Below are 19,435 nucleotides of genomic sequence, written 5' to 3' on the forward strand. Positions count from 1 at the left end.
TCGATTAAAAAATTTAGCTACAATGGGAGAAATGTGGAATCCAGAGTTCTATATGGATTTGTATTTGAAAAATTTTAAGATGCTCCGTACTTTACCTTGATTTTTCTTCGGCCAATCTAAATTTGTCATCACTTCCAATTGTCTATATAATCCTTCAATTTTCTGTAACATTACAAAATCATGTTGACCTTATCGACATGAAGCTAAATTATACATCATATTGCCTTTGTCACCCCAAGAAAGATGAAGAAATATATACACAACTGTAGCAAATGTCAGGTACAGCTATCCAGATGCAATCATGTCTTGTATATACAAATGCTAATAAAGTTAAATAATGACTATTAAAGTAATAAAGTGCCTAATAAAGTTAGAAACTTGCAATATGAAAGCTGCATACGGAACTCAATGAAATTTTATCTGTTTCATAAGCACATTGCATTATCATGAAATTTCTTGCCCCTTTTGTGAGCTCTTGAATCACCAAGACGTTGTAAAATATGTAAACTTTCAAGACGCTCAACAACATCCTTCATTGTAGGACGGTTCCTTGGAAAAAACTCAATGCAACACATCCCCAACTCTGTAATTGCAATACCATCTTCAGCATGATAACCCCAGTCTTCTTGCAGGCTCTTATGGACAAGAGAACACTGGGGTTTGTATTCCTTCTTGGCCCAAACATGCAGTAGACGGTCCAATACTATGTCAGGTTTTTCCAGTTCACAAGTTCTTTTGGCTATTAGTCCCAGGAGAATAACCCCAAATGAAAATACTTCACTGCTTGTATCCCAATCACCCCCTGTACATCCATTCAATTTTGAGTTTAGGATTATGAAAAATACTAAATGGTGTCCTATTGAAAACACCAACCCTATGGATACCATAATAGTTAAGAACTGAACCAAAAATTAATGTACAATAACAAGATATCAAATCAAAGTCAAGTCAAATAATCTTTGAGATGTAGTCAAGTGAGAGGGGTGTATATGCTACTTTGCCGTAACTTTTTTCAGATTTGTTCAATAATTCTGATCTTATTAAGATCTTAAAACCAGAGAGTGTAGTCAATGAATGAAACTTTACAGTTAGGTTTAACTAAGAGTAGCATGCTAGCGGTTGGTGAAAATAGCCTCATAACTAAGAGAAAGTAGCATATTTTGATGGGTTTCTAATCTCAGTGAACTATCATAATTTTTAAAGATTAAACTCAACTAAACAAAGCCTCATATACATATGAAAGGACTCATTCAACAAATATATAGGGCAATATTAATTATTACTTGCTGAAACCATGTCATTCCTCATTTCTACTAGAGCTAAGATTATTTATCTTATTGCAGCTGAGCTGCTATTTTATTCATCTATCACATGTATAATTCCTTTTTTCCTTCAAATCAATAGATTTCAGGTTGTCCTGTTTCATCAGTTTCTCAATCCAGTACTATTATATTCTAAACAAAGAAAATATCTTTAATCAAACAAGAGTTAGTGTTACTGAATAATAAGAAACCAAAGAAAAGAGTAATAAGAGGTAGAGGAAGCACCTCGTATAGTAAAATATGGATCATGACAGCGTATAGGCATTGTTATTTGCTTATTTTGCCTACTCATTTCACCAATTATCCCTTTGCCAATTTGTCCAAAATCAATTAGTTTTGGCTTGAAATCCTATAAAAAAAAAAAAAAAAAAAAAAAAGACTTGTATCATCAAGGCAAACTGCAGGGGCATGGAAACCAATAAATTTAAGGGAATTTTTTTTTTTCAATTAATTCATGTGTAAGAAGAAAAAAGAGGGGGGGCAGCTGCCCCCCCTCGACCCCCCCGGCTCTACCCTGTTAAGATTTAATGTCAACTTATTTTTTCCTACCACAAAAAAGTCAACTTATTTTTTATGTGACAGTGTTTTCCCATCCTATCTATAATAAAAGGAGTAACGCTTTAGCTATAAATTATTTTAAAATATTTTTAATTACAAACTATTGTTATGACCAATTTTTACTGGTTTGTAATCACTTTTTCACTTACTAATAACCACTCACAACATTAACAATTTGTAAAATAATTTATAAATGTACCATTTTCTTGAGAGTACTCACATTAGAGGGTGTATAATAGAAAAATGTGTCAAATTTACACATTAAAAAAAAAAAAAAAAACCTACCCTCATTAACAAGCCAAAATTTTGTAAGTATGCATTGTTTTTAAAGTAATTGCATAAATTTACATTGTCACTATTCATTTTTATTTAATTTTTTATTCTTTCTTTATATATCCCGATTATAAAGAAAGAGATCTCGATTGTATAGAAAGATGGTGGATGGTTGTTGTTGTGTGTGAAGAAAGAGAAACAATTAAAAAAAATTAAATTAAATTGATATTATAATAAAATGTAGTAGAAAATAGATAATCAAATATAAAGTGTTTTGAAAAATAAATATGTGAAATAGGAGGAAAAAAAAAGGTAAGTGATTATAGATTGCAGGGTGTCCAATTTCATATCCTCCAATGCGAATAGATAATTTGATGCAAATACTTTTATAAAACTATAGGAACCAACTTTCTTTAACTATTCTGTTTTATTTATCAATGTGAGGATTACATATGCTTAATTGTGGTTTTTGTTCACTTTTACCTTTTGATTATATAGCATTCTCAATCATGTTCATTGTTTATGATTGGCAAAGCGAGCAAGATTTCATATCCTCTGCCCCATGCCACGAGGTCTTCATTTTTCTGATAACATCACTAATTGGCCTAATCCAAGTGGATTATCAAAGCAAAAGTCTGTCACCATTTGACACACACCCCATAAGTATGTGGACTTTTTTTGCGGCAATCAACATCTTCAGCATGGGACTTGCAACTAAGATGGAGCTCCAAACTCGTAGCCCAAGCTACTCTAAAATTCTCAGCCATGTCATTCTCATCTCTGGAGTTCTTTCTTCAGCCTCCCTAGCATCAACTTTATTTCCAGGATTGTTTATCACATTGGTCATCTTAGCTATAATGTTAATATCTATACTATATAAGCATATGTATAAATGGATTGTGAGAGCAAATTCCCAAGTATGTAAGATCCTTAATAGGTTTCTGGGTTGTAATATGATGCAGCGGCAACATTTGCCTATGTAACTTTCTTGTTAAAATTTGTACCAGAATGCAAGAATAAAGAATCCATTCAAGTTGTAGCAAAGATGTCACCAAAGTAATTCTTATTGTTTTTCTTCTTAAAGACACACCTAGAAACAGGTCCAGTGTGAGATTCGAAGAACTTGTTTTTTTGGATATTCTTGTGTTTTGTGGTTCTTTAGCTTGTCTGAAATTAATCTTGTTTTGTTTGCTTAAATTGAGTTGCAAGTTGCAACCGAGATTTAAGGTGGCAATAGCGGATATTATTGTTAGTGCGGGCTGCATTTTGATGTTTGTTAATTAAAATAACTCCATTAGCCCGCAGATATAGTAAATAAAGAAGCCACTCTGCTATCGATTAAAAAATTTAGCTACAATGGGAGAAATGTGGAATCCAGAGTTCTATATGGATTTGTATTTGAAAAATTTTAAGATGCTCCGTACTTTACCTTGATTTTTCTTCGGCCAATCTAAATTTGTCATCACTTCCAATTGTCTATATAATCCTTCAATTTTCTCTAACATTACAAAATCATGTTGACCTTATCGACATGAAGCTAAATTATACATCATATTGCCTTTGTCACCCCAAGAAAGATGAAGAAATATATACACAGCTGTAGCAAATGTCAGGTACAGCTATCCAGATGCAATCATGTCTTGTATATACAAATGCTAATAAAGTTAAATAATGACTATTAAAGTAATAAAGTGCCTAATAAAGTTAGAAAGTAGCAATATGAAAGCTGCATACGGAACTCAATGAAATTTTATCTGTTTCATAAGCACATTGCATTATCATGAAATTTCTTGCCCCTTTTGTGAGCTCTTGAATCACCAAGACGTTGTAAAATATGTAAACTTTCAAGACGCTCAACAACATCCTTCATTGTAGGACGGTTCCTTGGAAAAAACTCAATGCAACACATCCCCAACTCTGTAATTGCAATACCATCTTCAGCATGATAACCCCAGTCTTCTTGCAGGCTCTTATGGACAAGAGAACACTGGGGTTTGTATTCGTTCTTGGCCCAAACATGCAGTAGACGGTCCAATACTATGTCAGGTTTTTCCAGTTCACAAGTTCTTTTGGCTATTAGTCCCAGGAGAATAACCCCAAATGAAAATACTTCACTGCTTGTATCCCAATCACCCCCTGTACATCCATTAAATTTTGAGTTTAGGATTATGAAAAATACTAAATGGTGTCCTATTGAAAACACCAACCCTATGGATACCATAATAGTTAAAAATTGAACCAAAAATTAATGTACAATAACAAGATATCAAAAAAAAGTCAAGTCAAATAATCTTTGAGATGTAGGCAAGTGAGAGGGGTGTATATGCTACTTTGCCATAACTTTTTTCAGATTTGTTCACTAATTCTGATCTTATTAAGATCTTAAAACCAGAGAGTGTAGTCAATGAATGAAACTTTACAGTTAGGTTTAACTAAGAGTAGCATGCTAGCGGTTGGTGAAAATAGCCTCATAACTAAGAGAAAGTAGCATATTTTGATGGGTTTCTAATCTCAGTGAACTATCATAATTTTTAAAGATTAAACTCAACTAAACAAAGCCTCATATACATATGAAAGGACTCATTCAACAAATATATAGGGCAATATTAATTATTACTTGCTGAAACCATGTCATTCCTCATTTCTATTAGAGCTAAGATTATTTATCTTATTGCAGCTGAGCTGCTATTTTATTCATCTATCACATGTATAATTCCTTTTTTCCTTCAAATCAATATATTTCAGGTTGTCCTGTTTCATCAGTTTCTCAATCCAGTACTATTATATTCTAAACAAAGAAAATATCTTTAATCAAACAAGAGTGAGTGTTACTGAATAATAAGAAACCAAAGAAAAGAGTAATAAGAGGTAGAGGAAGCACCTCGTATAGTAAAATATGGATCATGACAGCGTATAGGCATTGTTATTTGCTTATTTTGCCTACTCATTTCACCAATTATACCTTTGCCAATTTGTCCAAAATCAATTAGTTTTGGCTTGAAATCCTAAAAAAAAAAAATAAAAAATAAAAAATAAAAAAGACTTGTATCATCAAGGCAAACTGCAGGGGCATGGAAACCAATAAATTTAAGGGAATTTTTTTTTTTCAATTAGTTCATGTGTAAGAAGAAAAAAGATTTAAGCCTGACCCAGTCGACCACTATATGAGATGCATTGATATTGTAGATCAGAAAAGGCTTGTCCTGACCATGAAGAAATTTAAGGAGGCGTGCAATTTCAAGAACAACATTGATCCTCTGAAGCCAGTTGAGATCATCTGTATTTGTGTGTACATATAGATTAGCAATTAGGCAGTTGTGTATCAACAAATCATGTACAGCACAATGCGAGATCTAAAAACCTCAAATAAGTATCCATTATTCAAAGCAACTTAACCAGAATCTCAACTTCTATGTAATATATCAAGAAATGGTGGGGACAATTATCAAACATATAATTCCACTCCGGAAAGAGAAAAGGAAAAAAAAATTATCAACCATGTGTATTTTTAATGTTTTACTGAGTGCACATGTAGTTCCAGTTTTAGAATGTACATACAAGTACAGTACCTCATCTACAATGGTAAATTTAAAGTAGATGTTACTGAGCACATGCAAATCCATCATCTCATGATTGTGTCACATTGCACAAGTTGCTTCTACATGATACTTTGAATTTTAAAGATGTATGTTGATGAAAGATCTCCTTTTTTCCTTTTCTTTTTTTTCCCCATATAACAAAATATTCCATCATTTATTTCAAGAAAAAACGCTTGGAGAAGCAGAACTTTTAAGGAAATAAAGATACAAAACATCAATTGAGCGTACCTTTCACCATTAGGTTCTGCAAACTATCTAGTGGACTGAGGTCATAAATAACACCCTTTATTTCTTCTTCAAAGCAATAACCAATCAGTTTTGCCAAGTTGGGATGACTGTTCATAGTTGGATTTGTTAAAATTTCAACTTCTTTCTACAACACATACCAAACCAGTAACTAATTAACAACCACGAGAAAAGTCAATAATTTTTTTTTTGGAGAGAGAGAGAGAGAGAGAGAACCAATTCAAGAACTTACTTTAACCATCAAACTCTCATCATATGGGAGGAAAGCCATGTTTTCGGATTTCTTATCCCATATCTTTACCATTACATCTTGACCTTCTGTTCCAGTCATGACTCCTTTAATCTTTCCTCTATATAATTTGCCAAATTGAATAACTCCAACGAGGCTCTTGATGTTGAAATTGTTGGTGCACGCTTTTAAGTCCTCTGATGTAAACACTTCTAACTTTGCAAAATCCATCTTTTTGCCATGAGCTCTGCACATGAAAAATCTTCGAACAGCCACTCAAAACAAAACAACTATTTGAGCAGGAAAGATATACATAGCTGAGACATATGATTATCATAGGATATAGCATCATTTCTTCCCCCAAAAGCTATGCCAATAGTTGTACCAAAGAGAGTAGAAATTGTCAAAATTTTAATCATATTAAACAGTAGATTGTTTTGAGATCGAGTCCATCACCCAAAAGGTCAAATTCAACGGATAAAGCAAAGAACCTCTAGGATCAAGGCTTGGGATGTGATGGACCATGTGATGAAGAAGAAAACCTGGAAAAAATAATAGTAAATGCAAGTTTAGAACGACCATCCATGTTTCAACTTTATAATTCAATTAAAATATTGCATAGAATATAAAATATATCCAATGTTCCATCCTCAAAAACTCTTATTACATATTAAATATTACCTCAAATCTTTTCAACCCCTTTCATTAATATGTTATGGGCCTGCCTGCTTGTTCTCTTTGAACGTGTCATATTTATTATCATAAGTTTCCTGGTTGACCAATTCCTACCAGATTGAAGCCATAACCAATGTGGTCCAGAGGAACTCTTGATGCGCGTTTAGATTCTTGGATAAGAAATTAAAAATGGGTTTGTAAGTTTGTGGAGGAGCTTTGCCTATTGAACAAGGCGTAGAGTCACCATTAGAGAAAGAGAGAGAGAGAGTATACAAAATTTGCTATTCTCCTATGGTCTCAAAGAAATACTCCATTGATCATAGAGTGGAATTGTATAATACTACAAACAAGTTGCATAAAACACCAGCATCCGCTTAATTTCTCATGTACATAAGCAGCTCCAGTGCTCCACAACGAGGGACCAATTTCTTCTTCTTCTCTCTCTCTCTCTCTCTCTCTCTCTCTCTCTCTCTCTCTATATATATATATATATATTTATATAATCCACTTTACCAGACAATACACTAGCATTATAATTTTGGAACTGCATAAGGGTACATTACAATCAAATAGTCAAATTATTACAAAGACTGATGATAGGGAGGACTTGGTTTTGGTTCATGCTATATTTATATAAAAATAAAAATAAAATTTAAAAATTAAAAATTAAAAACAACAACAGTGAGTTGTGCAATTTAAAATATAAAAAATTAATTGCTATTTTTTCATCTCAAAAAGTAAAAAGAATTATTTGTTAAAATAAACATATTATAATGATATTTAAATAAAGGACAAAGTTTAGCTTAAGTCTACAACTTTATTTAATATTTTTTTTTTTTTAATTAGAGGTTAATTTTGACAAATCTACTATTAGATTACATTTTCTTCTTATATCTTCTATAACATTAAAGCCCCAATCTTATATCTTCCATAACATTTTTTTCTTAATTATATTCTCCCACCAAGCTTAAACACTAAATTCGCACACACACTTAAAACCCCACTCTACCACTACAAGAGTTAGATCTTTTTTATAATGATACTTTGAGTTAAATAATGTATTTAAACTTAATAAAAATGTGTAATTAAATGCATGCGTGTTTAGCCATTAGTTTGTTTCTAAAATAATGTCTCGGTAATTAATATAGAAATTTACCAATAGCAATTACATTTTCCCTTTTGTATGATTTGTCCTGTTCCTTCTGTATCATAATTGTGGGCCGTTGTCCATTTAAAGATAAAATAGAAACTTAAGAGCTGTTGTTGCATCGGCTGTTCACATTGGCATTACTCCAGGGTTGACTTTGAGCCAGCCCTTCAATTGAGTGTGACTACAAAAGCCTCCCATTTAGCGTTTTATAGACACAAAGAGATAGAGCAATTTAACAGCTGATTAACTAGTCCAGCAATCTCTCTCTCTCTCTCTCTCTCTCTCTCTCTCTCTCTCTCTTTGCCCATTTAGAGTGTTCTATCTGTGTTTGTGTGAGGATTTAGATTGTGAGCATTGAGTGTATTAAGTGTAGTAGTGTGCACCACCATAGGAGGTAACATCCATGTTTTTCAGCTCATGGAGGAACGCAGAACAAGATCGTTGGTGCTTTGAACGATTGGACTGAGACAGGAGAGCCGTTTAGGTAGCGTGAAACAACCTTGGTTCATACTTCATAGTGGCTTAACAACACAGGAGGTTTGCCATAATCACACTTTTTCCCGTTGTTATGTTTTGTAACAACAATAAACCTAATACTATTATTTAACTATATGGGAAATTTTTATTAGAAAAGGAAAGGTATTTATCTGATATCAATCATGTTAGAAAAGATAAAGCATAGGTACGATGCCATGATAAAGCATATGAGAAAATATAAAGAATTAACAACACAGGAGGTATGCCATTTTTGATGCCTACTTTGGCTAAGGCCCAATAACAAGAAGAAACCCAACAATATAGAAGGGAATAAGGAAGAAGAATTAGCAAAGTAAGGAAAAAAAAAAAAACCATTAACCTAAATGGCAGGAATGATAGTTCACGGGCCTATAAAATACTAAAAATGCCCCAAGGAAAGCAAACGGACCCAAGGGAGCCTAGAAAAGAAAGTAGTAAGCCCATGGAAATTATAAGAAATGGAAAGCAAGCAAAATGAGTCGGAGGAGCCCAAAGAAAGGAATTAGTAAACAGGGTGGGTACAAAGGCCAACAAACCCCGAAAATGAAGGATATGGTAATTAGGTCAGGAAAGCTCAAAAGATGTAGCAAAAGCCCATGAGAATGTAAGAATAGAATAGGCCAAGATGCTTAAAGGAATAAAGCAAACCGAGGATGCCCAAGGGAATAAAACGAGTCGAGGATGCCCAAAGGAAATGAAATGGGCCAAGGAAGCCCAAGATGGTATGAGCATTAACCTAGTAGAAACATTAAGCAACGTGAATTGAATATGAGAAAAGTGCATGGTAGGCCCAGAAGAGGCCTAGCAAACACAAGTCAAGTGGTAATATGGCAGAAGCAACGAAATGGCATGGCAGGAACACTAGTTAACCCATAAACCAGAAGTAAAGAGAGATGAGGGGCCGAAGTGGAGGAAGAAAGGCCCATACCCAAGCAAGACACAACCCAAAGAAGAAACAAGGTGTAAAGAATGAAGACCCAGTGACTCATCCACACCACAAGAGTTTAGAATGAGTAGTAGAACATACAGCAATGACAAGACAAACCCCCAGGCAATGGCAAACACATGAACAACTGACAGGCCATGGACTCACATAAAAGTAGAGCACACACAATGCTCAGATATCACCCACTTGTACCCAGCCAATACAGGGGTGGTGGGCCATGGATCAGAGGTAAGAAAGGGTATGGTTGGCAGTAGGGAGCAAGAAAACAAAACAAAACTCTTTTGTTTAGGAATGGAACATGGCACTGCCAACATAGGATAGTGGTGATAGCTGGGTAGCTGACAAACCAATGGGTACACCTACATAAAGCTAAAAGTAGTTGAGGGGTAAAATAGTAAAACTCATCATGGCAAGCAGTATAAAAAGGCCTTAGCTGTGCACAGTGAATAGCAACAAGAAAGAGGAAAAAGAACAACAAAAGGCAAGTAGAGAACAAGGAAAAACATGTGAGAGAAAAAAAAAATAGCAAGAAAGAAAACGATAGAAAAATAAGGAAGAAAATAGAGAATAGAGGAATAAGAAAGAAAAGAGAGAGTATAGAAAAACAAAGAGGATAAAAAGTGAGGTGAGGAAGCAAGAGTGTGATAGGGGCATGCACCAATAAACTACTCCCTTCTCTTCTTCTTAATAACCAACTCTTTGGCTAGATTAAAAGATTCAAGGGTAAGCCATTTAGGCCCGTTCTTTCAAAGTGGACAATTTCCATGGTAGGACTTCCTTGTGAGATTATCCACGCTGAAGAGTGGTTCCCTTCTTGGACTTAAATCTCCAAAGAAATCAAGCACAGTAGACTAACCACTCCTTATATATATATATATATATATATTGATTGATCAAGCAATAACATTACTCGTTTTTCTTTTATTATTATCACTGACGTATTTTTGTCATACTCATATCATTGTGTTTTTCCTTACTAAGAAAGTGGCCTAATCATTGTCTTTGGTTGGCAACAAAGATTCTTTTTTTTTTTCTTTTTTTTTTTCTTTTTTTTCATTTCATTATATTATGCCCTCTTGTTATAACATTTTTGTGACAGCATCTCCCGCCATTCTTTTTTTTTTTCTTTTTTTTTTTCTTTTTTTTCATTTCATTATATTATGCCCTCTTGTTATAACATTTTTGTGACAGCATCTCCCGCCATGGGCACGTGACCAAGATCTTAGCAAAGGGGTCCTAGCTTGCATAAAAGCTAGCTTGGGGTGAGTTTCAATCAAGTCAGTCCCGACTCTCCTACCCCAAAACTATTGGGCTGCAACACAGTAGGAGGCAATCCGACCTAGAAGTGCAGAAAGGCCCACCACAGCCATAACCACACTTTTTCCCATTGTTATGTTTTGTAACAACAATGAACCTAATACTATTATTTAACTATATGGGTAAATCGTATTAGAAAAAAAAAAAAGGCATTTATCTAATATCAATCTCGTTAGAAAAGACAAATCATAGGTACGATACCATGATAAATTAAGTGAGAAAATATAAAGAATTAACAATATAGGAGGTATGCCATAATCACACTTTTTTCCGTTGTTATGTTTTGTAACAACAATAAACCTAATACTATTATTTAACTATACGGGGAAATCTTACTAGAAAAAAAAAAGCATTTATCTGACATCAATCACGTTAGAAAAGATAAAGCATAGGTATGATACCATGATAAAGTATATGAGAAAATATAAAGAATTAACAACACAAGAGGTATGCCATAATCACACTTTTTCCCTTTGTTATGTTTTGTAACAACAATAAACCTAATACTATTATTTAACTATATGGGTAAATCTTATTAGAAATGAAAAAGCATTTATCTAATAACAATCATGTTAGAAAAGATAACACATAGGTACGATACCATGATAAAGTATATGAGAAAATATAAAGAACTAACAACACATGAGGTATGTCATAGCCACACTTTTTCCAGTTGTTATGTTTTGTAACAACAAAAAGCCTAATACTATTATTTAACTATATGGGGAAATCTTATTAGAAAAGAAAAAGTATTTATATGATATCAATCATATTAGATAAGATAAAGCATAGGTACGATACCATGATAAAGTACATGAGAAAATATAAAGAATTAAGCAAAGAAGACAGAGAAAGAGAAATAAAGAGAAAACGTAGGGAATTAATGAAGTTTAAACTTAGAGGCATTCATACACAATGGAAGTCTCTTGATGATGATATCTTTACTAATAAATTCTATATTTTACAATAAACCCATTGGAAAGTATTTATAGTAAGCTAAATCTTAGAGTAACTATAAACTAACCCAAAGTTAAAATATTTGCACTACAAGTAGCTTTCGAATTGCTTTAGTTGCATTATAAAAAATAAAAATTACTTTGTTGCATTGCAAATGAGATTACGACTATCTTGCTTGCACTCCAAATAAGATTAGATACGGTGAACATGGATTAAAATCATACAACTAGCTAATCCAAAGCAATGGAAAGTTTTGAACCAAATGTTAACACATCTAGGTCTAGTTTCTCTTATTTCAACAATTTAAAAGCTGAATTATTCTACATATTTGTTAAAAAGTGCCTTCAAGGGTACACTTTGAAGAATATCAAATATTTTAGTATCATAAGATGAATAATCATAAAAATAATATATTTGTTTATATAGTCGTTGTACACTGAGATAGTTGTGTACCTTTTGTGATAATGTATTTTATGTGATACGTTTGCCTAATAAGCCAAACTCAATAAGGCATAAGAAATCTAATGATGGGGGTATAACAAAATGCAAATCTTCAGTTCATACGGTCAAATATATGTATAAGCATTTGATGCAGACATGTAGTCATCTAGTCATAACATAAAAATAGGCTTTTGTATTATAACTTCAGTGATTTGAGTGCATGGTACCTACCTTTAACCCATGCATAAAGTGCTCTTATATATATATATATAAGGAAATAGATATAAAAGATAATGGGATGAAACTTATAAAAAAAAAATTTAACTACACCTAAAAATTAACATTATCTTACATGATAGGTAGAGCTTGGCATAAGCAATTACTTAGCTAATTGGTACTTCTATTGACATATATAGCCAAGTAATGTTTGAAACTCATATTCTCACTTTCATAATAACTAAATATTATCCCAAACTAAAATCAAACGAAAATGATTTTTTTTTTATAAGTAATAAGTATATTGATATAAAAAAGGAACAGCCTAGTACACAGGAAGTGAACAAGGGAAAGGAAATCAAATACAAAAATTGCAAGAGTCTAGGAAATCAATAAAAGAAGGGAATGATTGTTGTTGCAAAGCAAACAACCAATCCCTTAAAGTTATAAAAAAGAGAAGCTTGAGGTCCGGAATAGATCTCTCAATATCTTCAAAACATCTACTATTTCTCTCCCTCCAAAGACGCCACATTAAGCAATGAGGAATGATGGACCAAATGTAACCATTTCAATGACGACCAAAGCTACCTTGCTAACACCCTAACAACCCCAAAATAGTGTGTGGCATAACTCAAGTTACCCCAGATAGACCCAAAACCATAGACCATAGATCCATAACAAAAGGACAATGGAGGAATAGGTGGTCAACCGATTCACCATTTCTCTTACACATGTAGCACCAATCCAAAATCCACACCTTCCTTTTTTGTAAATTATCAATCGTCAAGCATTTCTCTAAGGCAACAGTCCAAACAAAGAAAGCTACTCTAGAGGAAATCTTCTGCTTCCAAATACTTTTCCAAGGAAAACCAAAGAAAGTGTTGCCAACTAAAATTCTATAATAATCTCTAACCAGGAAGCCTTTATCTTTGGTAGGAATCCAACACATTTTATCCTCACCTAGCCCCCTTAAATGAGAACCATATATGGTTTCCATGAAGTCTGACATAGCCTCAAGATCCTAATCATGCACCCCCCTAAAGAATCTCACATCCTAAAATAGGACACCATTGGCGGACTTCATAAGCTCAGCCACACCGGCATCCTTATTCCTGCAAAATCTAAACAAGTTAGGATATCTGACAGCAAGAAAAGTCTTACCACACCACCGGTCTTGCCAAAACTTCACTCTAGACCCATCATCAATACCATACAAAATATGGCGTGAGAAAGAAGGCCATCCTTGACTGATATTTTTCCATAAACCAACACCATAAGGGCCAATCACAGACCTGGTACACCAGCCCCCCCACACACATCCATACTTCATCTCTATCACTTGCCTCCAAAGGGCATCTTTCTCAATCCCAAATCGCCAAAGCCACTTTCCAAGTAAAGCTTCATTGAAAAGTCTTATCTTCCTTATCCCTATGCCACCTGAAGAAATAGGAGCACAAATGGTAGCCCATTTAACCAAATGAATTTTAGGATCATCTCCAAAACTGCCCCATAAGAAATTCCGCTGAAGCCTCTCAATTCAGTTAGCCACACTAGCAGGTATAGGAAATAAAGATAAAAAATAAGTGGGTAAATTAGAAAGCGTGCTTTTGATTAGGGTGACTCTACCTCTCTTGGATAAATATAAGCGCTTCCAACCCGCCAATCTCCTCTCCATTTTCTCCAAAATTGGATTCCATATAGTCTTATCCTTAAATTTAGTACTCAAAGGAAGACCCAGATATTTCATTGGGAGAGAACCATCCTGCAGCCAAGAACGACCAGGAAAAGGTCAAAATTATGGACTACCCCAACTAGAATCAATTCAGACTTACCCAGGTTAATCTTTAGACCCGACACCGCCTCAAACCAAATAAGAATCATAAGAAGAATCAAAATATGTTCTAAATTAGCCTCACAAAAAATTAGCATGTCATCCACAAAAAGGAGATGAGACACTGCCATGGATCTTCCCTTCAAGTTCTCCACACTAAAACTAGACATGCGTCCTTCATGAACTGCTTTATCCAACATCCTTCCAAGAGCTTCCATCACCAAAATAATCAACAAAGGAGACAGCGGATCACCTTGCCTCAAACCTCTACTGTTACCAAAGAAACCACAAGGAGAGCCATTAATCAAGATGGAGAAATGGATTGTAGATAAACAAAAGAAGATCCATTGTCTCCATTTGGCAGAGAACCCACTTCTATCTAACATCTGCAACAGAAAACTCTAGTTTACATGGTCAAAAGCCTTCTCCGCAGCCAACTTACAAATCAGCCCTGACACCCCAGACTTCAATCAACTGTTAAGACATTCATTAGCAATAAGAATAGGGTCAAGGATCTGTTTGTCCCTCACAAAAGCATTCTGAGATGCTAAGATTATATCCCCCATTATCATGCAGAGTCTATTAGCCAAGACTTTAGCAATAATTTTATAACCCCCCCCCCCACCCCCCCCCCCCCCCCCAAACCAAACTAATGGGCCGAAAATCCCTAATTCACTTTCTACATTTTTTTAGGAATGAGAGTAATAAAAGTTGCATTTAAACTTTTCTCAAACTGACCATTGGCAAAAAAATGATGAAATATGGCTATAAGATCAGGTTTAACAATCCCCCAGCAAGCTTGGAAAAAAGCCATTGGGAAGCCATTTGGACCAGGAGAATTATCACCATGAAAACTCTAAACGACATCAAAAATTTTTGCCTCTTCAAAAGGTCTCTCAAGCCAATCCGCATTATTGCTAGATATCATTGGAAAAACCAGTAAATCTGGAAACGGTCAATCAACCTGCTACTCGAAGTACAAATTCATGAAGAAATGAGTAATGCAGTCTACAATTATACCCTGATCTGAAGACAAGGTACCATTAACCATTAGGCTTTCAATACCATTATTTTTTCTGTTAGAATTAGCCATTCTATGAAAGAATTTGGTATTGGCATCCCCTTCCTTCAAGTGCATCACCCAAGACTTTTGTCTCTATAAGAGTCAACTTTTCAATATTAATACGAAGATTAGTTTGTTCTAACTTCTCCTCAGCTGTTAATCTATGAGTCTCTTCTTTAGCATCCAAAACATTCAACTTGCTCCAAAGGTCCTATTTCTTAAATGTGACATTGCCAAACTCAGTCTCATTCCACTTTTTTAAATCCAACTTCAAGGCAGCCAACTTCTTAGCTAGAACAAAACTTAGGGTTCCTTGGAACAAATAGAATGCCCAACACTTCTTCACTTTGTCGACAAAATTATCCACCCTCAACCACAACCACATATTTTCAAAACGAAAAGGAGTTCTACCTCTTTGCTGACACCCACCCTCCAACAAAATAGGAAAATGGTCAGAAAGAACTCTAGACATCCTTTTTTGGGTGAACTGAGAGAAGTGGTCTACCAAAAGAGGGGAGGAAAGGAACCGATCTAGCTGAAAAGCTGAGGATGTGTTGGACCAGGTGAAAAGGCCCCCTTCCATATGAATATCCATCAACCCATGCAAAGAGATAAAGTCAGAAAATCCATACATAGCCCGAGAGTAGCTAGCAACCCCCAGTCAGTCTGATGGGAAACAAATTATATTAAAGTCCCCTTCAAGCCACCAAGGCAAATCCCACCTACTGATCAGCCCGGTTAGTTCCTCCCACATCAACCTTCGCCTTTTGTTCAAATTTGGCCCATATACACCTATAAAAGCCCACTCAAATTGGTCACCTACATTTTTAAACTTGCATGAAACCAAAAAATGCCCCACCACTTCCTTCACCTTGTCCACAACCCATTTATCCCACATCAATAAAATACCTCCAGAAGCACCATCTGAACCCAGGTACAACCAATCTACATATGGACAACTCCATATACTTCAAACAATACCTCTAGTAATCCACTCTAGTTTGGTCTCTTGCAAACACACAATATTAACCTTCCAAGATCGCAACATGTTGCGAATCTAGAACCTCTTGTCAACTTCATTCAACCCTCTGACATTCTAGGAAAGAAGCTTTGAATTCATTGAGCAATAGAAAGAACCCGATTCCTATTAATACCACTTCGCCTAGCAGATGTACAGCCATAATTAATAAAACTAAACAACCCTTTCAACTCTCTTAAACCTTTCATCCCTAAACCTTTTAAACCACATGTTTTCTTGTTCACCTCCGCCCTCCGATTTAATTCAACCTTCAATAACCAATAAAAATTCAATTGCTCGATCTTCCAAACCCTCAAGGGACGTGCCAAGGAAGCTATTGAAATTATTGAATCTCTTTTGAAACCAATTGAAATAAGGTTCCTGACTCTCTGAAGTATCCACACCCCTAAAACTTTCCACATCCACAAGTGATCACTCTGCAATGGCCAATGGTAGAGAAAAAGAAATTGGTTCAGCATCTAGGGGCTGATCAACTTCCTCTGAGTAGGTATACGAAACCCAATCCTCCACCAATACTTCATCCTCTTCGATAAGAGATGATGACACATTCGTAATGTCAGAAGACTCCAACAGAATTAAGGCCAACTGTTTTTTTCTTTTCCAATAGCTCTATAGCTACACACCAACGCAAAGGGATCTGAATCGGAACCATAACCCTTCTCCCATCACATAATTCAAATACCCACTGCTCCGAATTCCCCTATTTCTTGACTATATTGCCAAAATGCTCCTGGAGAATTAATCGGAGGTCTTGCACTAAGCTCTCGTCACAATCTATGGTACAAGCCAACCCATTCCTGGCCTTCTCGAACTCGTCGGAGCCGAGAAGCTCAGACTCGACAACATTGGAGACTTGAGTCGAGTCAATCAAGTCAATCAGTGCCGATGACTCATACCTGGCTTCATCGAGCATATCGGAATTGAGAAATTAAGCAGCGGCGACATCGGAGACCATCAACGACATCAGCGGCATTATCAATGGACACAATGACGAAGATTGGTTGGGTCTCTCACAAGGACACGATGAAGACTTCCCTAGAGATTAGGTTTCTCACATCGGGAAAGATCTGGTGGTCAGTTCTTTTCTTTTGGGCTACCAGACCAAAGTGGACTTGGGCTTAAATTTGTGGACATGGGGTGGGTTGGGTAGGTTAAGTGGAAAAGCTTCAGCAAGTGCATTCAGCCTAAAGACAACTTGCGTGGGCCCAACACCAGAAGGACTTGCATAGCCCACTTCCTTAATGTTGGAGCACTTAATATCCCACTTATCGTTTAGCCCATGCTCCAAACTTAAAGAAACTTCTAGCGACAAAGGAGATTTAGCACCTATAAGAGCTTCGTCCTTTAATACAAGCGTGAATTCAGCCTTAGGAAATGCACTTACCTACCCAGCACCCCTATCGCGCGAATCCTGGTTCAGACTGCTCAAGCTTGATTTGATTGCTTGATTAGATTTGATTGCATTTTGAATGTTTGGCATTAAATGCTTTCCCTTTCCGCTTCCACCATTGTTTTTTCGATCACCATCCACCGTTGCTGACAAAAAAGATTTTTGTTGTCTGAACTTTTACACTGTCAAGATCAGGACAGATTGCGATGGCGGTTTGATGACAAGCGAGTTGGGAGCAATAGCCTTACGTAGATGGAGCCCAAATCCTCTCCACCCACTAATCAGCTTTCCTTCCGGTATAATGATGAGGCCCTTCCGACAACCATGAACAAGTTCAGAAATCATAAAAAAGCTTCCATGTGCATTGAATCCCAGTTATAAAATGAAAACCTTATTACCACCCCTGAAGGTTCTAGCAAAATGTTCAGGAGGTGTATGTGACATGAGATCCTCTACATAAGTTAGCAAACATTTAGCACTCTCTTTACCCATGAAGACCGACCGGAGAGAATCCTTATTTCTTTCATAAATACATAACATGAAGTAAGTACCTCCCTCCATTGAGAATTCAAACGTTTTGGATTCGACAAAAAAGAAAATGGAACCTCCCATGATAATCAAGAAAAAGAAAAAACCAGAGAAATATGTTACTAATCCGAGGTAGCCAAGCCTCAAACAGGAACTAGAAGTCTAGAACACAAACTGTGTTATGGTAGTTAATTAACCCTAAACACACTTCAGGAGAAGACATTGAGCCTAACACACTACAAACTGTGTTATGGTAGTTAATTAACCCTAATGAAATGAAATTGAGCATGTACCAGTGAAGGCTATATTGTTGATAAACATGTTAAGGGGAGGATTTAGAAGGTGGTTCCTTTATGCATACACATATGCACATAATGGCGAATCAACATACACATATGCACACACACAAACATAAGCTAAGATTGATTTGCCAAAAATAGTAAAACAAATTGAACCAAAATAGAGTTGAAAGAAAGAATAAAAAATCCATCACATAGATGACAAAAACAATAAAAAATCTAAAAAAAGAAAAAAAAAATAGAGAGATTAATCACCTTTTTTTTTCTTTTTTTTGGTAAGCATAACATGGAAGTAATGAGAGAGAGAGAGAGAGAGAGAGAGAGAGTAGTAGTAGTACAAGGAGTAAGAATAAATTAATATGAAAAAGAAGATGGAAGAAAAAGGGTTAAAGTCACGATAAGGTTTGAAAATATAGGAGAGGAAAAGAGTCAAAATATGAGAAAAAAAGTTGGACTATAAGTGTAACGGCAAACTAACTAAGATGGAAGAGAAATGGTTGGAGCAAGTGTGTAACAGTAGAGTGTGAAACTGTGGGAGAAAAGAATAGTAAAAAAATTAAAAAGAAAAGTAAGAGAAAGATTGTAAAAATTGGATTGGTAAACTGGGGGATGGAATAGCCAAAAATTTAAGAAGACATAAATTGATTTGCTAGTGACATGTCATAATATGTAGCTAGTGTCGTGACATAACAGAAGTTTTAGCAAAATTAAATGCAGAGACTCCATTTTCACCCGTCATATAGACAACAGACTTAGGCCTATCGAGCCTTGATAATTTTAACATCTCCCCTCAAACTAAATTTAGAAGTTTCAAGACATCTTGACTTTGGAAAGAAGGTG

At 35.3% G+C, this 19,435-nt stretch overlaps 1 protein-coding gene across 3 annotated transcripts; it reads right to left on the reverse strand.

Annotated features, from left to right (window-relative positions):
- Positions 1–378: 378 nt before the first annotated feature.
- On the reverse strand, positions 379–7,522 carry LOC111988944 (serine/threonine-protein kinase BIK1). Of its 3 annotated transcripts, XM_024020752.2 has the most exons (7): positions 6,909–7,515; positions 6,719–6,769; positions 6,231–6,474; positions 5,981–6,125; positions 5,303–5,430; positions 5,035–5,158; positions 3,635–4,289 (listed from the first exon to the last, which is right to left on the reverse strand). In XM_024020752.2, the coding sequence occupies exons 3-7, from the start codon at positions 6,456–6,458 to the stop codon at positions 3,913–3,915; spliced, it is 1,002 nt and encodes a 333-aa protein (XP_023876520.2). In that variant the 5' UTR covers positions 6,459–6,474; positions 6,719–6,769; positions 6,909–7,515; the 3' UTR covers positions 3,635–3,912. The 3 variants fall into 3 exon arrangements, with proteins under 3 accessions (XP_065637647.1, XP_023876520.2, XP_023876519.2); XM_065781575.1 differs by lacking the exons at positions 3,635–4,289; positions 5,035–5,158 and adding exons at positions 379–802; positions 1,548–1,671 and having other exon boundaries at positions 6,231–6,769; positions 6,909–7,522; XM_024020751.2 differs by having other exon boundaries at positions 6,231–6,769.
- Positions 7,523–19,435: the final 11,913 nt, after the last annotated feature.

This window comes from Quercus suber, unplaced genomic scaffold (genome assembly GCF_002906115.3).
Source record: "Quercus suber isolate HL8 unplaced genomic scaffold, Cork oak 2.0 scaffold_271, whole genome shotgun sequence".
Classification (NCBI taxonomy): Eukaryota; Viridiplantae; Streptophyta; class Magnoliopsida; order Fagales; family Fagaceae; genus Quercus; species Quercus suber.